This window comes from Ostrea edulis, chromosome 3 (genome assembly GCF_947568905.1).
Source record: "Ostrea edulis chromosome 3, xbOstEdul1.1, whole genome shotgun sequence".
NCBI lineage: Eukaryota > Metazoa > Mollusca > Bivalvia > Ostreida > Ostreidae > Ostrea > Ostrea edulis.
In genome coordinates this window covers 58,014,805-58,040,460 of record NC_079166.1, presented here as the reverse complement: position 1 = coordinate 58,040,460, position 25,656 = coordinate 58,014,805, and the positions used below count along the sequence as shown (strand labels likewise).

The 25,656-nt window shown below is 34.8% G+C and overlaps 3 protein-coding genes across 3 annotated transcripts; all 3 read left to right on the top strand.

The window, feature by feature from the left end:
• Positions 1-5,094: 5,094 nt before the first annotated feature.
• On the top strand, positions 5,095-25,052 carry LOC125674430 (toll-like receptor 4). The gene is made up of 5 exons (XM_056160953.1): positions 5,095-6,114; positions 7,714-7,937; positions 18,731-19,308; positions 22,776-23,464; positions 23,833-25,052. Exons 1-4 carry the CDS (start codon positions 5,173-5,175, stop codon positions 23,081-23,083), a joined length of 2,052 nt encoding a protein of 683 aa, XP_056016928.1. The 5' UTR covers positions 5,095-5,172; the 3' UTR covers positions 23,084-23,464; positions 23,833-25,052.
• LOC130052661 (toll-like receptor 4) lies at positions 9,664-13,454 on the top strand. The gene has a single exon (XM_056158259.1). It carries the CDS (start codon positions 9,910-9,912, stop codon positions 11,980-11,982), a length of 2,073 nt encoding a protein of 690 aa, XP_056014234.1. The 5' UTR covers positions 9,664-9,909; the 3' UTR covers positions 11,983-13,454.
• LOC125674413 (toll-like receptor 4) lies at positions 16,637-20,192 on the top strand. The gene has a single exon (XM_048911563.2). It carries the CDS (start codon positions 16,698-16,700, stop codon positions 19,329-19,331), a length of 2,634 nt encoding a protein of 877 aa, XP_048767520.2. The 5' UTR covers positions 16,637-16,697; the 3' UTR covers positions 19,332-20,192.
• Positions 25,053-25,656: the final 604 nt, after the last annotated feature.

The following is a 25,656-nucleotide window of genomic DNA, read 5'->3' as shown; positions in this document are numbered from 1 at the left end:
TCACCAGCTGCAGGTGACGTACCACAAATAGACTTACAATGCTACATGTATGTGTACGCTTACAGTGGCGTAGCAGTGGGTGTTCTTTAACGTGCCAACGCCTGTCGCAACACGGGGTATCTGCTTTTAAGGTCACATTATCCGAAAGATCCGTGATTCTCACTTTTAAATAGCAATGCGTATGGGAATGTATTAACTATATATACGTCTAAGGTTTGATGCAGCCATGTCACGAGTAGAACTCGAACATGCGACTTCATGGTTACGAACCAAAGGGTATATCACTTAACTACCGCGATCGGTTCCATATAAGAACTAGTTGAACATACATGTAGCTAGCAATGAGAAATCTTGCGCCGGGACACCCCTCCCCCTTTTTTCCCTTCACAAATATGATATTTTGTATAGAGATGTCGAAAAAAGCATGCATGTACTTTTTATTTTGTCAGAACGCACTTGTTTCAGGGGACTTCAGGGACGGATCCAGGAATTGCGGTTACGGGGGCGCCACTTTATGAGACAGGGGGTCTGGGGGTCGCCTTAAGGCGGCCCCCAGTGGGTCCAGGACGAAGCCCTGGTGGGGGTCCAGGGGCGAAACCCCCGGAAGCTCCTGGATTTTACAGATTTTATAGAGCTTGAAATATGTCATTTTTAATACAGTGAAATTGGTAAAACGACGCAAATTTTAAGGGTTTCTGGAAAAATTAAGTTTTCTCAATAAAGTAATTCAAGAAATCAAAAGATTTTGTCGTTTATTTCTCCAGGAATGGGAGAAATTATTGCTTCTTTTATCGTTTAATACATTTTTCTAAACAAGATACCAAGATTTACCTTAAATTTGAAAATTTTAGGGCGGGGGGCGCCCCCCTTAAATCCGCCACTGACTTCGCCCTCCCCCTGCACCCCCGCCCCCCTCCCTACACCAAGGCTTTGCACTGGACTCACTAGGGATCTTAAGGCAGTCCCCAGACATCCAGCAGTTTACTGCGTTCAGAATTATCTAGATCAGCTAGTGGTTAAATAGGAGACTAGTTTGAATATGCTGATCTCATTAGACGCATAAAAGCGATAAATTAATGGGTGGTGGTGGTGGGGGGTGTTACACCATTACACTTAGCAAATACGGTACATTCCTGCGAAACGTGGCTCCTGAACTTTACCTCTTCAACATCTTGCGTAGTACCAAATTCAATAAACGATAACTTAAAAATCAAACTCGATGTGAACAATTGGTGGGGACCCAAGGGCCGAATTAAGTTCCCCGAAGCTGCTCAATTCTGACTAAATAAAAATGTGCATGCTTTTCTGGACAGTTCTATTTTTTTTTTAATGATGGGGGGGGGGGGGGATTCGCCATTACTAGAGCTAGCTACGTAGTTTTAAAAATAACTAGTCCTGCATGGACCTGATCGCGGTAGCTCAGTGATATATCGCTTGGTTTGTGGGCGGGAGGTCGTGAGTTCGAGAACCGTTACTATCATTGCCTCATCAAACCAAGACAGTGATTGCTCCTTTGCCAAACACTCGGCATTTAAAAGTGAGAATGACGGGTCTTTCCGTAATGACCTTAAAAACAGATATTCCGTATCGCTGCACAGGCGTTGGCACGATAAAGAACCGTCATTGCTACGGCCCTGTGTGCTAAGCACGTCTACATTTGTGGTACTTCAGTGACGTTAACTAATGAAATCCTTCGTAACAAATCAAAATAAACATTTCCTGGATACAATACAAATGAAAAAATATGCAATGCAAATGGAAAATATAGAATACAAATGGAAAATTATACAATACAAATGAAAAAATATAGAATACAAATGGAAAATTTTACAATACAAATGGAAAATTATACAATACAAATGGAAATTATACAATGCAAATGAAAAATTATACAATGCAAATGGAAAAGATCAAATATTGCAACGTTTGACATGCCATACATTATGTACATCACCATTGCTTTTCTGTAAATAGCAACCTCTTACGAAATTGATGATTTGCTGCTGTCTATCATTCATTGACTTCAGTTTTGAGTGAATTCTAGAGTTATCAACAGTTATTATTGAGGCTAAAACTTGCACACTGGAAGACGTTGATTTTGCTTGTTTTACATATTTGTGAGCTCTGGCATTTTGTCATTTCCCTCAGCAGATTCAAAGTTATTCAATTGAAACTGCACGGATGGAGTATCGAAACTTTTCGTTTTGTTTCTTAGCAGTTGAAACTGCAGGAATCCTTCTCGTTTTGTTTCTTAGCAGTTGAAACTGCAGGAATTGAATATTGGCCCCTCTCTTTTTGTTTCTTAGCACTTGCCACGGTTAGGATGGGATATCTGTTTTCCACGTATTCTCTTATTCTCTTCTGGTCTCTTTGTTTTGATTATAGTATCGTTTGGAAACGGCTTTCCATTGGTATCACACACACACACACACACACACACACACACACACACACACACACACACACACACACAGAGAGAGAGAGAGAGAGAGAGAGAGAGAGAGATGGCCATAATGGACTCAATTTCATACAAACACACCTCATTTACCCTAGGCCTATTCCACCTGATAAATATCAGATATAAACAAGATGAATGTACATTCAAACACACATATAATTTAACTTCTTTTTTTCTGATTTTTTTTAATTTAAAGATATCTAATTTTCATTGCAGTTGTCATCACTCTATCTATGTGTAGATTCACGTCGAATCATGGCCGAAAGAAAATATTTCCTAGAAGTTTGCTTGCATTTTGGTAGGGTCTCCAAAGTTTTATGAGGTGTAAATTCAAGTATAATTCTGCGAGTAAAAACATCAGTGAAGGATTTGTTTAAAATTTTTGCTGTAGATGTGGGCAATTTGGCTTTTGACCAGCAGATATTGCAACAAATTTTCACACCTAGCTGGATGAGTAAGTATAGTTTAGTATGAAAATGCCCATTAAAACAGTGACGTGAAATTAAAACTTCTGAGAAGTTTACTTTCAGGGAGCAAGGTTAGGTCAAAGGTGAGTAATTTTGGTAAGAACATATAGGCAAAATTAAAATAGTGGTGCAACCTATACCTACATTGAAACTCCAAGTTGAAAGTCATTCTCCCACCAGAGGGAGCGTTGCGCAAGTTTCACTTTCACCTCTGTAAACGCCGAATTCACGTGACAATTTAATCACGTGTTATAAGCAGTCATTCTCGTTTTCTTTCCCATCAACAGGTGATACATCAATTAGGCTCTATTCATAGCCCACTGGCACTTTGAGAAATGCATTTTCACCATTTAGCGGTTTGTCGCTTATTTTCTAAGTTTTATCATATTTTTGAGTGTTTACTTTTTACTTTCGATTCGATGTTTACATCAAATTTCCACCACGTGAATGTTCTACATTGACCCGTATTACGAAATACTTCCAAATGTAAGATCAGAAAACAGCCATTTTGAACAATTTACAGAAAACACCAATTTAATTGCACCAAAAGCATTTCATGATATGACTGGATATTTAGTCCAAAACATAAATGATGCATGTTAGAAACTTTTACAATGTTTCTATAGAAAGTCGTTGATAGAGGTGTAGTGCTCGTAGCGCACGAAACCCTGAGTAGAAAATGATCGAATGTGATTTCATTGACCGACCAAAAATTGATAGCCAATCGCATCATCACCAGCATTTATCAAAGATGAAAAGAATAACCGGCTCTAGTCTTTAGTTAGAATTTGATCATGCAAGTAATTAAAACTAAAGTATTATTTTTTTGTCACGAAAAAAAAAGTGTGGGTAAAACAAAGTGTCATTTAAGAGTGAGTTCATTGAAGATCACACTCTGTCAATATTATAGGTGTCACATATCATAATAATGTCCTTGAACTTTTTATTGTTTTCCTTATGTGCTTGAGTATCACGTAGTCATGCATTAGTTTGACATGTAATGTATTTATTTAGATTCCGTCAGTGACAGGAACTATAACAGTCTCCAGAATTTGTACGGTTTTTGTAGGATATCTATGTAGTTTCCTTTTTTCCACTGTGATAAGCTGATACTGGTACAACAGCGTAATATCAACCGATACACTCATTTAAAACCATTCTGTGTCTGATCCCGCCATCCAGAATAATAACCGGAAGTTCATACCGTGGTAGTTAAAAGTGGACACGTTAAAGAACAATCCTACCAAATTAAGTTGTAAAACAGACCCTAAATATTAATCAGTGAAAGGACTATTTATACAATGATTTATGTATCGATTTTCATTGAATATCAGTTTTATGTAGCCAACAAGTTCATTATTAGACTTAAAAGTCACATCAGTCAAAAGCATTTCTTGATCTCTGAAGCGTGAAGTAACAACATTTGCATGATTTTAAAATGTACTAGTTAAAGTTAATTCAATTCACGTTTATTTCAATAATACATAACGTGCAAAAGCATAGTTATAAGAATAAAATTGGGTGATCAAAAACATGAAGGGGGTTCATTTATCATGTGCATTCAGGTATATCATACATACTACAATGTGTATATGAGAATAAACTACACCACAAATGTTAGATATGAATGCAAAGGGTCTTTTCAGTTGCTTAGCAATTGACAAAAAATAATACAGCATTCAGTTTTGAATGTCGTGAAGCTCTATCTGTCGGCTGATATCATATTTACATGGATTACCTGCATTTCATTATCTAGCACAGTTTTCAATTGCAAGCTATCTACACACTAATGTACACCTATCGTTAGTACGGATGTTGGTATGAGTGGGTTGATGGTTGAGGCGGAAGTTCACTTGTCCGAGTGAACAACCGCATTTTTGTCTAAAATAATTGTACGTGTTCGACCCTTTGCATTCAACACTTTAGAATTACAATATTCTTTATTTGTCATCATTTTGCTTATAAATTCGCATTTTTACAGGTATCAAACTACCACAAGATAGTCTATTATGATGGATTTGTTTAAATTGCAATAAAATAGTCTACAGTGATTGAAATGTTTGTATCGTGATCTTAATTCTATTTTTACTGTCTCAAGCCTCCAATATAGAACCAAGGAAACTAGCATCTAGAATGTGTAATTCTTTTACAATCGCAAACCAGCCAATTGTATATTTTATTGTCTGCATGACCTTTCAATTTCAAAGCAAATCCATGGATGTAATTACAAAGTAATAAAAAATATTAATGTTCCTTTCCCGAATTTATTACGAAATCCTATATTTAAATGTACGGGTCATAGTCAAAACAGGATTTAGAAGGAGCCTATATTACACTTCCTTGATCACTTGTTCACAAACAAACACGATGGTTTTTAGCATGGATGGATATGTTTTTAACCGTGTCTTGCGTATTCTGCTAACATCATTTGCAATATTTGTTTATTGCTCACCATATATTGAAGCTTTTAACTACGGTGGGTATGCTGAATGGAATCCTTGTTTGGAAAAAATAAACTGCTCATGTTTTGAGCAAAATAAAACAATTGTGATGGTGGACTGCTCAGACCGACGTTTGAAATACGTTCCACATCTACCTTCCTCTGTGAAATGGCTCAATCTGAGAAAAAACTTGATTAAAAACATTTCGTCCAATTCGAAAAAAATACCACATTTGAACGTTTCTGACAACGATGAATCAGAACGTGCGAACAGACAACCGTTTGATGGACTTCGCAATTTACAATATCTGGACATCTCCAGCAACAGTCTGGAAAATGTGGACCCTGGGGTTTTTAAACCTTTGAAATCTCTGGTGTCTTTTAATATGAAGTATAATTCTAAGAAACTGGGAGAAAATTGGTCAAATGTCAAAGAAGTGCTTAATAGTTTTAAATCATTAGAGGAACTCAGGATCGATGTAATGGGCAATATTTCATTTGCGGAAGGATTTCCCGGTCTTAGAAATCTATCCCTACTGGATGTGTCTGGTTTAACGGGAATTTGTGAAATGAGAATAATTCAACGTGACTTTTTTCTGAATACTCCATTTCTTAAACATCTGGATATATCTTCCTGCAAAATCAAACATATTGAAGAGGGAGCTTTCGGATACTTAAAGAATCTGGAAACGCTCCATATATCCTATAACAAAGAACTGGGATTTGCATCGCTTCCAAATATCACTTATAACATGAAATAAACATCTATCAAAAGACTTTATTTACACAACATTAACTGTCTGACTGGGATAGGAAAAGAATTGTTAATACGCCATGTAGTGAATTTGAACGAAACACATTTACAGGAGCTTGTTTTATCGAGAAATCGATTAGAGCTTTTGGAGAGAAATCTGACAGGGTCTTTGCCGGGTACATTGCAAACGCTATCATTAGCAGAGAATAAACTTCTGTTAGGTCCGTATCTCATGGATTTTCTTTCAACAAAATTTCCCAGTTTGAAAATATTGAATATTAGCCTGCGATTTGAACCGCCTATATACGAGACTGCAGTTTTCGAAGTCTGTTCGGAGAACGAAGATGATATAAATGCTCAAAATACCACACTCTTCAGAAAAAATATTACAGACAACTTTTCAAAATTCTTACGCTTCTTTGGAAATCCCTCTTTTACTGTAAAATCTGAATATATACCACTTTACACTATTTACCTGCCAAGGAATCTTGAGACTGTTTATGCAAATGCCAGCAGATTATACTCCGCTATAAACAAATTTGGATTAAAAGCACCAAACTTAAGGCGCATGTTCTTTCAAGACAATGTGTTATATGAATGGAGAGAAGCCATACATGGAGTTGAAAACGTTACCCATATCGATCTTTCCAATAATTTCTGTACCAAAATTTCATCAGACTTTTTTTCATATGCAACAGGACTTTTGCATCTCAATATATCAAGAAACTCGATAGGAAACAATCTAGAAAGTGATTGGAATGGATTAATCTTTAGAGAGTTGGTTTCGCTGGAGATCTTGGACATAAGCTTCAATGACATATTTGATTTGCCACATTTGCTCCTCATCAATTCTAGAAATATAAAGATTCTAGTTTTGAATAATAACCAGCTCTCTGATTGGAATGTGCATGTTAGACACATGGTTGACCTCCAATATCTGGATTTATCTAAAAATAGAATTTATTCTATCGGAGATAATATGAGGGAAGAACTGACATTTTTGATGATGACTAAAAACACCTCTATAGACCTTTCAAAAAACAATGTCGATTGTTCATGTGCTAATCTTCCATACATCGAATGGTTGGTAAAGCATAAAGCAAATTTAAAACGTTTTGGTGACTATGAATGCGCCATTAAAAGTAAGAATATTTTCAATTTTAGAGATCCTATTGCATCTCTGAAAGCCTTATCAAAGGAATGCGCATCTTACACGATTCATTACATTATTTTGTCCATCTCACTAACTATTGTGGTATTTGTGTCTATTGCTGTGGTGGTTAAAAGAAACATTTGGACAATAAGATTTACAATCTATCAACTGAAGCAAAAACTGAAGAGAGGAGGTCAATATATGCAAATACTGTACCAAACGAAGCGATCAGATTATGTCCATGACGTATTTATTTCATATTCTGCTCGTGATCGAGAATTCGTTATTAAGGATCTCGACGGAAAATTAAAAGAAATGAACCTTCATGCATGTATTCGGGAAAGAGATTTTCTGCCTGGATGGGACAAAGTTGACAATATCATGAATGCCATAGCGATCAGCAGAAAGACTGTATGTGTGGTATCTAAATCATATTTACAGTCCGGTTGGAGGGACTATGAATTAAACATGGCGAAAATTGAAGGTATAAAGAATAGAGGAGGACTTGGGCACCTGTTTGTAATCATCCTCCCGGATGCCTTTGATGTTGATCGAAAATGTCCGAATTCTCTGAAGGACTTAATCGGACAGGATTACTTTCTTCGTTATCCTTATTCTACTACAGAGGAAGTAGATACAATTGAATTAGAGGAGGAAATAAAAAGGTTCTGGAATAAATTTTCTGACGCAATTTTGAATGGAACAAATAATATGTAATATCCTCTCTTGAACAACACGACATACTGATAAGCGAAAACAAACCATGAAATGTTCAATAGGTAAATGAAAATATAGATTTCCGATTTTAAAAGTGTTAAACATTTCGCTTGGTTAGACTCTTTGAAATTGATCTTCATATTCACAACTTGTGGCAATTTTTTGAATAAATGTTCAAGAAATTTATATAATGCTTTTTTAGATGAAACCCCCCCCCCCAAAAAAAAACCAAAAAAAACCCCCAATTACTGTTCTGTTTTTTTTTGCACACATTGTGAAGGAATGATATGTGAAGATGTTTTTATGAAAATAATATATTGGTTATTCCGTCTTTTTATCAACGCAATATGTATTGCATTGTGTAAAATTATTGGCATTGATTCCATATTCAAAATTAATTGTGGCGATAAAGGTTTGAGGTGAATATAAGGACGTTTTGCTATGCGTTTTCTGAAGGCATTTAAATGGAATAAAGAATGTCTAATGTTCCGTTTTGTTTTCATCATGTCATGCTGCTACAGAAAAAGATTATACTTTTGAATAAGAGACTTCAAATTTTGTCTTTTTAGAAAATATAATAGATGCTAGCAGTATTGATTAAACTGGATTTAATTACCGTCATGTATTCCACATTCCTATATTATTGGTACTTTGTCGAGATACAATTTTAAGTGGAAAACATACTGCGTGTCCTTATTTCCTGATAATTACTGTTCTCGTGCTGTTGGTGTTGATAAGCTGTGCTAATTATTGATATATTTACTGTTGGTGCTGATAATTGCTGTCGGCGCAGATAATTGCTATCGGCGCAGATAATTGCTGTCGGTGCATATAATTGCTGTCGGTGCAGATAATTGCTGTTGGTGTTGATAATTGCTGTTGGTGCTGATAATTGCTGTTGGTACTGATAATTGCTGTTGGTACTGATAATTGCTGTTGGTGCTGATAAATGCTGATATCTACTCTGGTTTTCATGCAATTATGTCAACCAGTAAGGTTAAAACACTTAAAAAAGCTCTGTATGTTTATCTAAAAAATCTATGAGTTAGTCTGTCCTCCTTAATATATTTTGTAAATACTTTTTCAATACATGTATATTGTATATTTGTACATACTCTGACCTATTTCTTACTCAAATGTATGTTTATTTAATGCACCTCATGTACCATGTATAATGTGGTTTGAGTGAATAAAATGAACTTGAACTTGAACTTGGTTTGTACTGTGGGTTCTGATATTTATTAGTAAGTGCTGAGGAAAATATTGTCGGTACTGAGACGTGCTGATAAATGCTGTGGCTATTGCTTGCCTTACAGAAGATGGGGAAATGTAAGTCGGCTATATAAACATGATGAAGGGGGGTTGGGGTTTAAAATCTTTTCTTTTTGTCAACAAAAATTTTCTTCACATGCATATCCCCCCCCCCAGTTTATTGAGACAATCACAACGATACAAAACGTTAGATATTGTTATGAGAAATCTAGATTTTGAATATTTTCACTTTAATCTCTTGTCTTGATTTATTGATTAAAATATTCTTTAATCATTTTTTGAAAAAATAATTTGATATTAAAGTGGTACAGACTTAGTCTCATACCGAGGTGCCCACCAATATGGCGAACAGGAAAAGGATAAAAAGGAAAAGTAAAACATCGGTATAGGTGATTAGTAAAAATATCTAGAAAACATCATATTTTAGAAATTGTCAAATGATGTTCAGAATGCAAATGATACGAGATTTAAAGGACCTTATATTTCATTTTGAAGTTGTTTCATTTCTTATACTATAAGCTAACCCGGAAGAAGAAATAAACAAATATCAAGTTTTTATGTGTTTGACCTGTAAACTATAAAAGTAACAAAGCAGGAATTTCTGATTTTGTTTCTTTCCGTGTTGTAATAACGGATCTGGAATAAATCATGGCTGTTTTTCAGTGGTCTTTTCTTCTGTGTTTCTTCATTTCTCACTGGATATCAACTACTGCAGGGGAATCCTACGTATGTACTGTGTGCAAGTGTACCAGTTCGAATAACAAATTAAGAATAGACTGTCGTGACCGATTCAAGGTGGGGTTTAACATAACTTTATTTCCGAAAAACACAGTCTGGATGGATCTAAGTGGAAATAACATAGAGGGAATAGATTGGAGATTTCCGAAAAAAGTCAGACATATTGATTTGTCAAGAAACTGCATCTCATCTCTCCATGGTAAGCCATTTGAAAGACTAATTTTTCTGAGATATCTAAATCTCGAACAAAACAAGATAACATTTTCTGAATCTAATTATTACCCAGACGTATTTATACACCTTGAACGTTTGCACACATTGAATATCAAAAACAATTCTAAGACGTCCGTGAGTGCACACAATATTGATACAGCCTTCTCAAAGCTTGTGTCTCTAAAAACACTGAAGATGGATCTACCATTCAATGTCTCCTTTGGAAGTGGGTTTAAGAATCTGAAGAGTCTTTCGAGACTCGATGTATCGGGAATAACAGGACAATGCAACATAGTGTATCTTTCTGGAAGTTTTTTCCAAAATACACCTTTTTTGAAAGAAATTGATGTCAGTGACTGTCAAATATCCAACGCTGAGAAAGGGCCATTCATATATCTAAGCCACTTGGAAAAACTGGATATTTCTCACAATAAAGAGCTAGGATTCTCCTCTCTGCCGAATATAACGTGGGGATTGAATCAGACGTCAATAAGAACTTTTCGTGCAGATGACATCCATTGTTTAATTGGCATCGGAACACAGCTAACTATGTCACACATTGAACATTTGCGCCAAACGCGACTTGTTGAGATTTCCTTTGCACGAAATAGGATGGAGTTAATTGGAAAAGGTGTTTTGCCCCATATGCCAGAAACGCTGGAAAAGCTGTCATTTGGTTTAAATCGACTTACTACGGGTATATACCTTTTTGAATTTCATACTCTGCGTAATTTGAAGGAATACAATATGACTTTACTCTTGAAATCTCAGAAATATTATGCTTCTATTTTTGAAAATTGTATTGAGAAGAGGGATTCAACTATATCAATAGGATTATTAAATGAAATTGACAAAAGAGATGGGCAAGGAATGTTGAATTATTGGAAGCCAAATATAACATGGTATTTTCCTCCAAAACTTGAAACATTGTTCGCAAATTCTAGCAAACTGTACATGGAATTTCCAGCAGTGATAATTAATGCAACGAGCTTGAAAAACGTGTATTTTCAAAACAATATGCTATTCGAGTGGAATCTTCCTGTGTTTGGAGCGGAGAAGCTGGAAAGGATTGACTTATCGAATAATTTCTGCTCTCGTATGTCACCACACTTTACTAAGACTGCGACTGGCCTGAAATACATGAATATCGCGAGAAATATGTTGGCGCGTTCGTTAAAAGCTGACCAAAGATGTCAATTATTCAGAAATCAACGTCGGATCGAGGAATTTGATTTTTCGGATAATAGACTTGTTCATCTACCGATTTGTACTTTTCAGAACATGGCGAGAATGAAAATATTAAGACTTAATAACAATCAGCTGACGGGTGTTAATATCAGAATTCGCCATATGATTAACCTTTCTTTTGTTGATCTTTCAAACAACAGACTAACAACATTTACGGACGAAACTATTGAAGAATTTAACCAACTGTTTGCGAAAACAAAGGTTTTGATAAATCTTAAAAATAACAAATTTCAATGTACATGTGAAAATTTTGATTTTCTAAGCTGGATGAATCAACACAAGCACCATTTCCTTCAAATAGAGAAGTATGTTTGCTCTGATCAGAATAATAGATTTGATTTTCGGAAATTGGAACAATCTCTTCGTGAACTAAAAATTCAGTGCATGAATTTAGAAATGTGGATTGTTATCGGGTGTGTCATGATAACTCTTGTAATTTGCGTAATAGCTGTTTTGATAATCAAGAAAAATATTTGGCACATTAGATACTTTCTGCATAAGAATCCAAGAGGGGGATCTTGAAGTATATATAAAGGACTAGAGGATGGAAGTCAAGAACCCTTGCTTGTAGCAGACGGGCGGAATTCAAACGCTCGCGAAGTATCTATGAATTCTGAAAACTCCATAACTGAAAACCAGCAAAGGAGAATACGCTATCCCTATGATGTATTCATATCTTATGTCGGAGCGAACAGAAAATTCGTCATGGATGAAGTGAAACCGAGATTGGAGGAGAACGGATTGAAAGTATTTATCCGTGATATTGACTTTGAAGCTGGAGATAATAAAATTGACAATATCATGAGAGCTCTTGGGAAAAGCAGCAAAACCATATGTGTGGTGTCCAAACCCTACTTAAAATCTAAATGGCGAACTTACGAACTGAATATGGCGAAAATGGAAGGAATGAAAGCAAGAGGATCTCTCCGATATGTTCAACTTATATTAATGCCTGATCTGTTTAAAGAGAGTACTAGTTGCAACACGAAAATCAGAGATTTGATTGACCAGAAATGTTTCCTTGAATGCCCACCCAAGGATTCGTCTCTACAAGATATATTCTGGAGAGATCTTATTAGTACTATTAAAAGTCCTCACTGACTAAGTTACTTAACATGGAATTGATATCAATAGTATTCAGTATGATTGAAATGATATGTAAAATTACACGTGAATCACTTCATAGTTTTGGTCTGATACATTTATTCATTATTAATTAATTTATTATAATTATTATAAATTCATATTGCGCTTTACCAAATCAATACTATCCTAAAGCGCTTTACATATCAAAGCAAACTAAATCTTAAGGACAATAAATATATCAAAGACTTAAAATAATATTAAAGTGAAGTAACTAAGAATACCTATTTTAACTACAGATTACTTCGATACCTTATGCTACGGTTCTTAGCGGATATGAAATGTAAAGAACTGATGCTTACTCTCCTCTTATATACCTAAACCCTCAACTGCTGTGTCTAGTGTTTCGTGTTTACTCTGAATTTTGTATTCTGTATAGGAATGATGTTATTGGTCACTGTACGTTACATTTATTTTTCCATTTTTAAATGACATATTTATACAACATTTTTATTGGTGTTTCTTGTTCCCTAGGGTGCAATCCGCTATCTGACTCATTTAATAATCAGATGCTGTACAAAGCTATAGGTTTTTATAATGTAAATATTAACTACTGTAAGCGAGATTCACGTATATTACACCTGAGATGGAAATAGGATCTAACAAATTTATTCCATTTTGAGAATTTTTATTGAAGTTAGTTTTAGGAATGTTTGTAACGCTGATATGGTGTATGTTTATATTAACTGCATTGGCAATACTAGTAGTGGCCCGAGTTAAGTTCACGCATGTGCACTCTTATATATTACTTGATTTTATGTAATATATCCATATCTATTTCGTCTTAAACTATTTTCTTTCTCAAATCCTTTGTGTTATGAGATGTTAATAAATTCTAATGTGCAATGACATGGATTTTCTTTTCTCCAAGGATAAAAAAGTCGAACACATGAACCACATCATTTAGCGTTCATAAAAGGCGACTTTACTTGTATGTGACTTTAAAACGTCCGTAGAATGGCTGTACTTGGGAAATCATGGATTTGTGCTTCCAGCTCTCTATAAAAGTAAAATTATCGTATTTCAAAATGATCAGTAAAATAGTTACGACCTTTAAATATGGGAATAAACATTCCATAATTTAAGGCACATAATAAATTTCATTTTTTCGATGTACACCTTCAAGTGTTACAGATGTTTCGGAGAATCCTGCATAAAGTGGGCTTGAAAAAACACATACCGGTTCAGACAACTTAAGGAAATGTATAAATCTGCTTTTTATATATGAGTGTGGTTGTAAGTTAACTTATATCTTACAGTACACTAGAATAAAAAGATACATATGATGGTGAAATCATCTGAAACCACGATTCATTTTTACACAATTTCATGTTACCTAGTTTGGTCATGATCTGCATTACTTATACCTAAATCGTACATTCTCCTTGACATTATCTTTTCAAGGACGGATATAGACGGGCTAAGCACTACTACTGAGATTGGTCATAAATACTTATTTTACCGATTCCTATGCAGTTTCAGTTCTATAGAATTACTCGTACATGTACACTTAACTATATCATTGGACCCTAGAATAGATAGGATCCCATCATGGAAAGAATTAAAATTAGCCGGGGTTGGAACCTAAGCTCTTCCTGGCGATTAATTCTGGATCCGTGCATAACCCTCCGTATGTTGCTTTTCTACAATTCAAAAGTGCTGAAAGACTTCAAGAATTATAGACTAATGTCTACACAATTAAATGAAATATTGCTTTTCTTAGCAACATTAACATGGTGTTGAAAACTCTTTTTACCGGCAGTTCTTAATATACCATCCTTTACAAACTTGATTAAAAAGGACATACGGATGCTAGATGATATACAGCTATGCGGAAATGCGGTTTTCTTTTGAGACTGTGCGCTTTCTATATGGCCACGTCTGATCATATATCGGCCAGTAAGTATATTAACGGCTATAACTGCAATACTAAATTCATATTCAATTATGAAAGTCATCAGCCTAGATTTGTTCCTTATCTGATTTCTCACAGGGAAATAAAAGAAGTAGCTTTGTTATGAAAATTAGCTCATCACAGGTGTAAACTATCCGGAAACACGAACACGAGAGTAATAATCAGCTCATTGCAGGTGTTAACTATCCGGAAACACGAACATGAGAGTAGAAATCAGCTCATCACAGGTGTTAACTATCCGGAAACACGAACACGGGAGTAGTAATCAGCTCATCACAAGTGTTAACTATCCGAAAACAAAAACACAAAAGTAGTGATCAGCTTATCACAGGTGTAAACTATCCGGAAACACGAACACGAGAGTGACCAAGAGCTTTATGCTAACTTGATCCATCTATCCTTCATCATTTCCGTCAGATCCTCTAAATTTCTGTCGCAATCTGAATTCAACAATTGCGATTTCAACTTGAAGTAGGCCAACGCCAAAAGTTTCTTCATCACTGATTGGACCAAATCAGATCACGGATGTAGTTTAGTCTGCTTTTCTTGTCTTCAATTCTGTTGACTTTATGCTCAGATATTTTATTGAAAATAAATTATCAACGACAAATTAACAACACAACTTGATGACAAACGGGATGATTTTAGCCTCTCCGTCGTTAAATTAAATTACCATATTGATGTAGCAAAATTCCATTATTATCTGCATGTGGTGTTTGTATCTCGTCCCCTGGGGATCCGGGTTAGAATAGGTCCTCAGTACCCCATGCTTGTCGTAAAAGACAACTAAATTGGGGGGGGGGGTCCTTCGGCTGAGACCGCAAAAAACAGAGGTCCCGTGTCACGACAGATGTGACACGATAAAGATCCCGCCCTGCTCAAAGATCGTAAGCACCGAGCATAGGTCTAAAATTTGCAGCTATTCACGGGCAATGGTGACGTCTCCATATGAGCGAAAGATTCTCGGGAGGGACGTTAAACAATATTCGTTATAACAATCTAGATTACTAGGACAACCTAGTCATTATGTCAAATGCTGTCTGACGTGTTTCATACCAATTGTTAAGTCATTCATGGCACAATGATTTTGACTATGGATTACTCTATTTACCTGATCAAGATGACGGCAGGTATGACTGGTCGATAAGGGATGCTTACTCCTCCAAGATACCCGATTCTACTTCTTGTATATGCAGGGGTCCGTGTTTGCGCAACTGTTTATTTTGTATTTTCTGAGGGAGTTATGGGATTGATCAATGTTTGTTATTTCCACCTTTCATAGTAGAAACTATGCCAGATATCCTGTGTTACAATACAAAGCAATGATTTGGAAATCAATAATATGTAGTATTTGATTGAAATGAAAAACTCCCAATATCATGTGCTGTTAGAGACAAAGAATTATCAGTTTTGAAATTTTCAAATTATATATTTTAATAAATGTGATAGATATTGATTAAACTAGGATTGATAATTGGAATGTATTCCGTGTTCAGGGTGTTGGGCAAACACGTGTTCAGATTTGATTGATATTAAGACGAAACAGACTAAGTGTCATGCTGGTGTTTCCATCAAATTGGTTTAAACTAAGATTATGAGAAGGAACACGTAGATATCGATATAGGTAATAAATAAAGATGCATAGCAAAAAAGTTCCTATCGAAATTGTCAAATAGTATTCTTAGTCTAAAAGTATTATGAATTTTCCAAGTCTTAAGCTAGTCTTGTTAAATCTAATGTTCGAATTCGTTTATCAGATATCCAATGCTTCTTTGACTCAACTACAATTATTGTTTTTTTGTTAATCAAAGTAACATTGATTAACAAAAACAAAACAACAACAAAAAAACAACAACAACAAAACAACAACCAATAATTGTAGTGCAACGGTATTAATATGTAATGCAGCGATATTAAGTATTTTTTCCCTATAAAGAATGGCGACAGACGACAGACCTGTGATTATCAAAAACATTACATAATCCTGGCGTGGATTCAATAAAATTACGGATTTGAAGTTTTTTGTCGCTTACTATATTTCTATTGGTATATAGGAACCCGGAAGAAATAAACAATCCAGTTTTTAGGTATTTGATCTTGAACTTTCAATTTAAATCATGGAGTGGAAGCTCCCGATGTTGTTCTTTCATGTGCTTTAATAACGGATCTGGAATAAATCATGGCTGTTTTTCAGTGGTCTTTTCTTCTGTGTTTCTTCATTTCTCACTGGATATCAACTACTGCAGGGGAATCCTACGTATGTACTGTGTGCAAGTGTACCAGTTCGAATAACAAATTAAAAATAGACTGTCGGGACCGATTTAAGTCGGGTTTTAACATAACTTCATTTCCAAACAACACAGTCTGGATGGATCTAAGTGGAAATAACATTAAGGGAATAAATTGGACATCTCCGGAAAATGTAAGCCATATTGATTTGTCAAGAAACTGCATCTCATCTCTCCATGGTAAGCCATTTGAAGGACTATTTTTTCTGAGATATCTAAATCTCGAACAAAACAAGATAACATTTTCTGAATCCAATTATTACCTAGACGTATTTGAAGATCTTCAAAGTTTGCACACATTGAATATCAAAAGCAACACTAAGACATCCGTGAGTGCACATAATATTGATACAGCCTTCTCAAAGCTTGTGTCTCTAATAACACTGAGAATGGATCTACTATTCAATGTCACCTTTGAAAGTGGATTCAAGAATCTGAAAAATCTTTCCAGGCTTGATGTATCAGGAATAACAGGTGAATGCAACATAGTGTACCTTTATCAAAGCTTTTTTGAAAATACGCCTTTTTTGAAAGAAATTGATATCAGTAACTGCAGAATATCCGATGTTGATAAAGGGCCGTTCAAGTCTCTTCGACACCTGGAAATTTTGGATATATCTGACAATAAAGAGCTAGGATTCTCTTCTTTGCCGAATATAACGTGGGGGTTGAATATGACTTTAATTAAAAAATTTCGTGCAGAGGGTATCCATTGTGTGATTGGTATTGGAACGCTACTGACTACGTCACACGTTGAAAATTTGAGTCAAACCCGACTTGTGGAGATTTCCTTTGCACACAATAGGATAGAGGTAATTGGAAACGGCGTTTTGTCCATTATGCCAGACACATTAGAAAAACTGTCATTTGCGTTAAATCGACTCACTACGGGTAGATATTTGTTTGAATTCATTACTCTGCATAATTTAACGGAATTCAATATGACCTTACTTTTAAAACCTCCGAAATATACTACTGATAATTTTAAACCATGCTATGAAAAGGGAGATTCTACATCACAAGGATTATCAAATGGTGTAGATGAAAGGCAGGGGCAAGGAATATTGAATTATTGGAAGCCAAACATAACAGTGTATTTACCTCCAAAGTTTGAAACATTTTACGCAAATTCTAGCAAATTGCACGGAAAAATACCAAGAATCAAAATCAATGCAACCAGTTTGAAGAACATTTATGCACAAAATAACATGCTTTTCGAGTGGTATCTTCCTCTATATGGATTTGAAAAGCTGGAGAGGCTCGACTTATCGAATAATTTCTGCTCTCGTATTTCACCACACTTTGCCAGGAGTGAGACAGGCTTGAAATATGTGAATATCTCGAGAAACATGTTGTCGCGTTCGTTAAAAGCTGACCAAAGATGTCAATTATTCAAATATCAGCGTCGGATCGAGGAACTTGACTTTTCGAGTAATAGACTTGTTCACATACCGGTTTGTACTTTTCAGAACATGGCCAGAATGAAAATATTGAGACTTAATGATAATCAGTTGACGGATGTTAATATTAGAATTCGCCATATGATTAATCTTTCTTTTGTTGATCTTTCAAACAACCGATTATCAACATTTGCTGACGAAACTATTGAAGAATTTAACCAACTATTTGCGAAAACAAAGGTTTTGATAAATCTTAAAAATAACAAATTTCAATGTACATGTGAAAATCTTGATTTTCTAAGCTGGATGAATCAACACAAGCACCATTTCCTTCAAATAGAGAAGTATGTTTGCTCTGATCAGAATAATAAATTTGATTTTCGGAAATTGAAAGAATCTCTTCATGAACTAAAACTTCAGTGCATGAATTTAGAAATGTGGATTGTTATCGGGTGTGTCATGATAACTCTTGTAATTTGCGTAATAGCTGTTTTGATAATCAAGAAAAATATTTGGCACATTAGATACTTTCTGCATAAGAATCCAAGAGCGGGGTCTGGAAGTATATATAAAGGACTAGAGGATGAAAGTCAAGAACCCTTGCTTGTAGCAGACGCGCGGAATTCAAACGCACGCGAAGTATCTATAAATTCTGAAAACCAGCAAGGGGCATTACGCTATCCCTATGATGTATTTATATCTTATGTCGGAGCAAACAGAAAATTCGTCATGGATGAAGTGAAACCGAGATTGGAGGAGAACGGATTGAAAGTATTTATCCGTGATATTGACTTTGAAGCTGGTGATAATAAAATTGACAATATCATGAGAGCTCTAGGGAAAAGCAGCAAAACCATATGTATGGTGTCCAAACCCTACTTAAAATCTAAATGGCGAACTTACGAATTGAATATGGCGAAAATGGAAGGAATGAAATCTAGAGGATCTCTCCGATATGTTCAGCTTATATTAATGCCTGATCTGTTTGAAGAGAGTACTAGTTGTAACACGAAAATCAGAGATTTGATTGACCAGAAATGTTTCCTTGAATGCCCACCCAAAGATTCGTCTCTACAAGATATCTTCTGGAGAGATCTTATTAGTACTATTAAAAGTCCTCACTGACTAAGTGACTTAACATGGACTTGATATCAATAGTATTCAGTATGATTGGAATACTATGTAAAATTACATGTGAATCACTTCATAGATTTGGTCTGATACATTTATTCATCATTAATTGATTTATTATAATTATTATTTTAAATTCACATTTCGCTTTACCAAATCAACACAACTATCCTTTAGCTCTTTGCATATATGATAAGCTAAATCTTAAGGACAATAAATATATCAAAGACATAAAATAATATTAAACTGAAGTAACTAGGAATACATATTTTAACGGCGGATTATCTCGTTTACCTTTTGCTACGGTTCTTAGCGGATGTGAACGGTAAACAACTGATGCTTACTCTCCTCTTAGATACCTAACCCCAACTCTGGTGTGTCTAGGGGTTCGTGTTTACTCTGAATTTTGTATTCTGTATAGGAATCATAGATATTGTTCACTGTACGTTACCTTCACTTTTCCATTTTTTATTCACATATATATACAACATTTGTATCGACGTTTCTTGTTCTCTAGGGTGCAATCCGGTATTTCACTCATTTAATAATCTGATACTGTTTTTATAATGTAAATATTAACTACTGTAAGCGAGATTCACTTATATTTCTCCTGAGATGGAAATAGGATCTAACAAATGTAGTCCATTTTAGAAATATTTGTAACGCTAATATGGTGTATGTTTATATTAACTGCATTGACAATACTAGTAGTGGCCCGAGTTAAGTTCACGCATGTGCACTCTTATATATTACTTGATTTTATGTAATATATCCATAGCTATTTCGTCGTAAACTATTTTGTTTTTCAAATCCTTTGTGTTATGAGATGTTAATAAATTCTAATGTGCAATGACATGGATGTTCTTTTCTTCAAAGATAAAAAAGTCGAACACATGGACCACATCATTTAGCGTTCATAAAAGGCGACTTTATTTGTATGTGACGTTGAAACGTCTGTAGAATGGGTGTACTTGGGGAATCATGGAATTTTGCTTCTATAAAAGTAAAATTGTCGTATTTCAAAATGATCAGTAAAAGAGTTACGACCGTTAAATATGGGAATAAACATTCCATAATTTAAGGCACATAATAAATTTCGTTTTTTCTATGTACACCTTCAAGTGTTACAGATGTTTCGGAGAATCCTGCATAAAGTGGGCTTGAAAAAATACATACAGGTCCAGACAACTTAAGGAAATGTATAAATCTGCTTTTTATATATGATTATGGTTGAAAGCTAACTCATATCCTACAGTACACTAGAATAAAAAGATACACATGATGGTGAAATCATCTGAAACCACGATTTATTTTTACACAATTTTATGTTACCTAGTTTGGTCATGATCTGCATTTCTTATACCTAAATCGTACATTCTCCTTGGCATTATCTTTTCAAGAACGGATATAGACGGGCTAAGCACCACTACTGAGATTGGTCATAAATACTTATTTTGCCGATTCCTATGCAGTTTCAGTTCTATAGAATTACTCGTACATGTACACTGAACTATATCGTTGGACCCTAGAATAGATAGGATCCCATCATGGAAAGAATTAATTAGCCGGGGTTGGAACCTAAGGTCTTCCTGGCGATTATTTCTGGATCCGTGCATAACCCTCCGTAAGTTGCTTTTCTACAATTCAAAAGTGCTGAAAAACTTCAATAACTCTAGACTAATGTCTACATAATTAAATGAAATATGGCTTTACTTAGAACATTAACAAGGTGTTGAAAGCTCTTTTTATCGGCAGTTCTTAATATACCATCTTTCACAAAGTTGATTAAAAAGGACATATGGATGCTAGATCATATACAGCTATGCGGAAATGCGGTTTTCTTTTGAGACTGTGCGCTTTCTATATGGCCATGTCTGATCATATATCGGCCAGTAAGTATATTAACGGCCATAACTGCAATACTAAATTCATATTTAACTATGAAAGTCATCAGCCTAGATTTGTTCCTTATCTGATTTCTCACAGGGAAATAAAAGAAGCAGCCTTGTTATGAAAATCAGCTCATCACAGGTGTAAACTATCCGAAAACACGAACACGAGAGTAGTAATACAACTAGTTACAAAGTGCTTAGTTACGGGTCATGTATGAACCATTTTAACGTTTTTATTAACTTTTTGACCATCATGCTCCTGTACATAAAAGGGAGATTTTCGTATATTTAAACTTCCCATATCTATGTAGCAATATTCCATTATCACCTTCATATGGCGTTTATATATCTCAACTGATTCGATATGCAAGTCAGTTTTAAAATCGAGGTAAACTACTGACAAACAAGTTGATGATAAAGGGGTTTCAACAGTCTCGATTAAAGTCAACATTTCGCAAATTCAATGGTCGTTATAACGATCTAGTTCGTCAATACAACCTATCATTGGGTGCAATTCTGTCTGACGTGTTTCATACCGATTGTTAAGCCGTTTTTCGCACACTTATGTTGATTGCAGATAACTCCGTTTACCTGATCAGGATATAGGGCTCACGGCGGGTGTTCGCCTTTTCATACTGATCTTGTAGAAATCAGCAAAAAGACTGTGTGGATCTTAAATGTATTGAAAGTCAGACTGAAAAAAATACACAGTAAAGGACATTGGTACCTGATTGTAATTATACTCCAGGATGCATTTGACCGAAAATTGACATGGCTGTTCTCTTACTTGATAATTTAGTCAACCATGCATAATAATCTGTTTGTTGTTATTTTTCCACTACAGAGATGACATTGAATTAGAGAAGAAAGGTTTTGAAATAAATTTCCTGAAACCATGCATGTGAGTTAAAGTCTATTACAGGGATACAATTAACATTGTTGAAATGCATAACATCCATTGAAACTTTCCTTGTACATAATCTGAAGATGTACATGTAAGTATATTGTTGTGTGTTACATGCACTACGTAGGTGTGACTATAACGTCCCATTGTGACATTGTGGATTACGTACTACGGAAGAAAACAAACTATGTGAACAAAACGATTTCGGCGGTAGAAATACACCAACTAAATTGAGGAAATATTAGTATGAGAATAAACAAAATTGTTCATACAATATCGTTATAATTTTATCACATAAATAAGAATCTGGTCATGCACTCGAAGTTCAGTGCATAAATTTAGAGATTTGGATTGTTAACACTTGTTTGATGATAACTCTTGCAATTTGCATATTAGCTGTTTTGATAATCAAGAGAAATATTTGGCATATTAGATATTTTCTGTATAGCAATAAGCGGAATGATGGATCTAATAGTAAATCTATAGTAGTGGCTGATGAAAGTCAAAATCATTTGCTTGGAGGAGATGTGCAAAATGTGGACACACACGTATCTATAAATTTTGAAAACTTTTTATCTGAAAACCAGGAAGGGACAATACGCTATCTTTATGATGTATTTATATCTTATGTCGGAGCAAACTGAAAATTCCTCATGGAAGAGTTAAAGCCGAGATTGGAGGAGAACGGATTGAAAGTATTTATCCGTGATATTGACTTTGAGGTAGGTGACAACAAAGTTGAAAATATAATGAGAGCTCTTGGGAGAAGCAAGAAAACCATTTGTGTTGTGTCCAAATCTTACTTAAAATCTAAATGGCGAACTTACGAACTGAATATGGCGAAAATGAAAGGAATGAAAGCAAGAGGATCTCTCCGATATGTTCAGCTTATATTAATGCCTGATCTGTTGAAAGAGAGTACAAGTTGTAACACGAAAATTAGAGACTGAAATGTTTCCTTGAATGTCCACCCAAAGATTCGGTTCTACAAGATATATTCTGGACAGATCTTATTAGTACCATTAAAAGTCATCGCTGACAGGGTGATTAGGCATGCAATGGACATTAATAATATTCACCTGCAATTTTTAATTTTTAGTATTAGCCTTCACACTGATATCTTATAGGGTCATTGACGAAGTTTGACCAGAGTTTGGTGGATGTAGGTATTCGGGAATATTTGAGCTTTATATGTCGGATGTGACCGGTCGACAGGGATGCTTACTCCTCCTTGGCGCCTGATCCCACCTCTCCTTTGTCCAGGGGATCACGGCGGGCGTGACCGGTGGACAGGGATGCTTACTCCTCCTAGGCGCCTAATCCCACCTTTGGTATGTCTTGTGGTTCGTGTTTGCCCAACTCTCAATATTGTATTGTTTATATGAATTATGAGATTGATTATTAATCGTTATATTTACCTTTGATATTCCTTGATTTGATATAATACAGGTACATCTATTTCTTTTTAAATAATTTCTATCTCAGTGGAATGATAATGAATCGTTTGTTTGATGAGTAAATGAACTTGATTGTTAAGAAATGTTTGTACAATGATTTGAATGTCGTCGATGTTAAAAATCAAAATCGACTACATTTTTTAACGTTCATGAAATACGACGTTGCAGCTATACGACTTGAATATGGTAATGGTATGGTCCTACTTTGGTAATTAATGATTTGCATTTTGCTCTTTTTACAGAAACGGAACAATGTTTTTCAAAGTGGGGGTTGTATGAGAAGTTGAATGTTGTTGTACTAAAACTTGTTGACAAGACAAAATCCGCAGGTTTCATTTTCTTAAATCATGACAGTGGTTAGGGCGGCAACAGGCTCATCTTACTGTAATTCATTTCATTGATACTTTTGAAACTCGTATTTTTTCTTTTCCAACATCTGTCGAATATAGAATGGAAGGAATCACTCAATATATCTTTATATATTTGCATATGAAAATATCAGATAATAATCATTGTCAAAACGTGAGCAACGCCTGTCCCTTCCCCTAAATCTGTGTGCCTGCTACAAAAATATTTGTTGTATTTCAAAATTATTCATATATGAGCCTTCAGATATGGGAATAATCATGCAATTTTTTTTTAGACACCTAATTTGTTTTATCTGACGTGTATTTTTAGACACCTAATTTGTTTTATCTGTCGTGTATTTTTAGACACCTAATTTGTTTTATCTGACGTGTATTTTTAGACACCTAATTTGTTTTATCTGACGTGTATTTTTTTTATGAGCACCATACAGTAGGACGGTATCTAGTTTGAACCATTAAGCATAAAGAGGGATGGAATATCACGGCATGTTCAGACAAAATATAACAGATATCTTTGCTTTAGATCTGGGTATGGTTGAAAACAAATTCATAATAGAATATTCCACAATAAAGAGACATTTAAACCTTTTGAAAATTAAAAGTAGTGAAGCATAATGTTTTGAATTCTGATATTTATTACGTGAAATATAGCTTGATTTACCTTGGGAAAAATACCAAGGTGTTATATAAAAGTAGTTGTACCGGCAGTTCTGAATGTGCAAACCAAAACTTTGATAAAATTAATATTCAAAAAACTTAATGGGCACTAGATCATGTCCGCTTAAATGCGAAGTTGTTTTTAGCCTGGACTAAAATAACTTCTTTTCTGTGAAGTTTTGTACCTTAAGAAACGATCAACAGCATGTGAATTTTATTTGAAAATTGATTCATTTGTATTAATTATATACAATATTCAACACCCTGAAAGTAACAATGGTTCATTTATTGAAATTTTCATGACAAAAAAGGACTTATTTCCTATTGAATCTGGGGTTCAACTTTGTGCAAATTAATTAGAAAATTGTTGTATTATGTTTTACATAGATAATAATGTTATTGTACATTTCATAAAAAACAGATTTCTAAAAACAGTCTTATGGTCTTAGTTCGTCATTTAATGGCACTGTGTGTAAATCACAATGTTTATATCAAGCAAAATACAGTGTATATATCAGGTCAAAATAATGCTTTATCTGAGCATATTTCTCGTCAACAGATGCCAGAGTTCCTACAAAAATGTAGCCACTACAAGCCTGTAGTATTGTCATTTCAACGAACATGTCAAGATTTTGCACCAATAGCTTAAAATCACATGTTATTTCTTTTACTGTCCATACTATTGACTTTATGTATCTATTAATCTTTAATGACAGAGTGTCCGATAATTCATTTTTATGACCATTTTCATTAGTGCTCTTTATAAAGAAAACAACGGGAAAATATTTTTGAAACCGAATATCCTTTCAGCCGATTAAAAATCTTAAGAAGGATTCAAGGTGAAATTTTTTATCGGATCAAGTTCAAAACATGATTTTCTTCAAAATTAGCCATTTTTCAAGAGATTTTAAATTTATAGCTGTGCCACTTTTTTTTCATTCTGCATGATTCTTACGTGGACTGCTACTTAAAATCACAGTTATTGACTACTCCTACTGTTTTTGTTATCATTTCCTTTTTCAAAGAAAGGTTTATCAACAG

Coding starts and splice junctions, on each gene's coding strand:
- LOC130052661 (XM_056158259.1), top strand. CDS start 9,910: ATGGCTGTTTTTCAGTGGTCTTTTCTTCTGTGTTTCTTCATTTCTCAC.
- LOC125674413 (XM_048911563.2), top strand. CDS start 16,698: ATGGCTGTTTTTCAGTGGTCTTTTCTTCTGTGTTTCTTCATTTCTCAC.
- LOC125674430 (XM_056160953.1), top strand. CDS start 5,173: ATGTTCCTTTCCCGAATTTATTACGAAATCCTATATTTAAATGTACGG. Junction 6,115..7,713: donor CGCTTCCAAATATCACTTAT/AACATGAAATAA, acceptor TCATATTTACAG/TCCGGTTGGAGGGACTATGA. Junction 7,938..18,730: donor TTAGAGGAGGAAATAAAAAG/GTTCTGGAATAA, acceptor TTGGCACATTAG/ATACTTTCTGCATAAGAATC.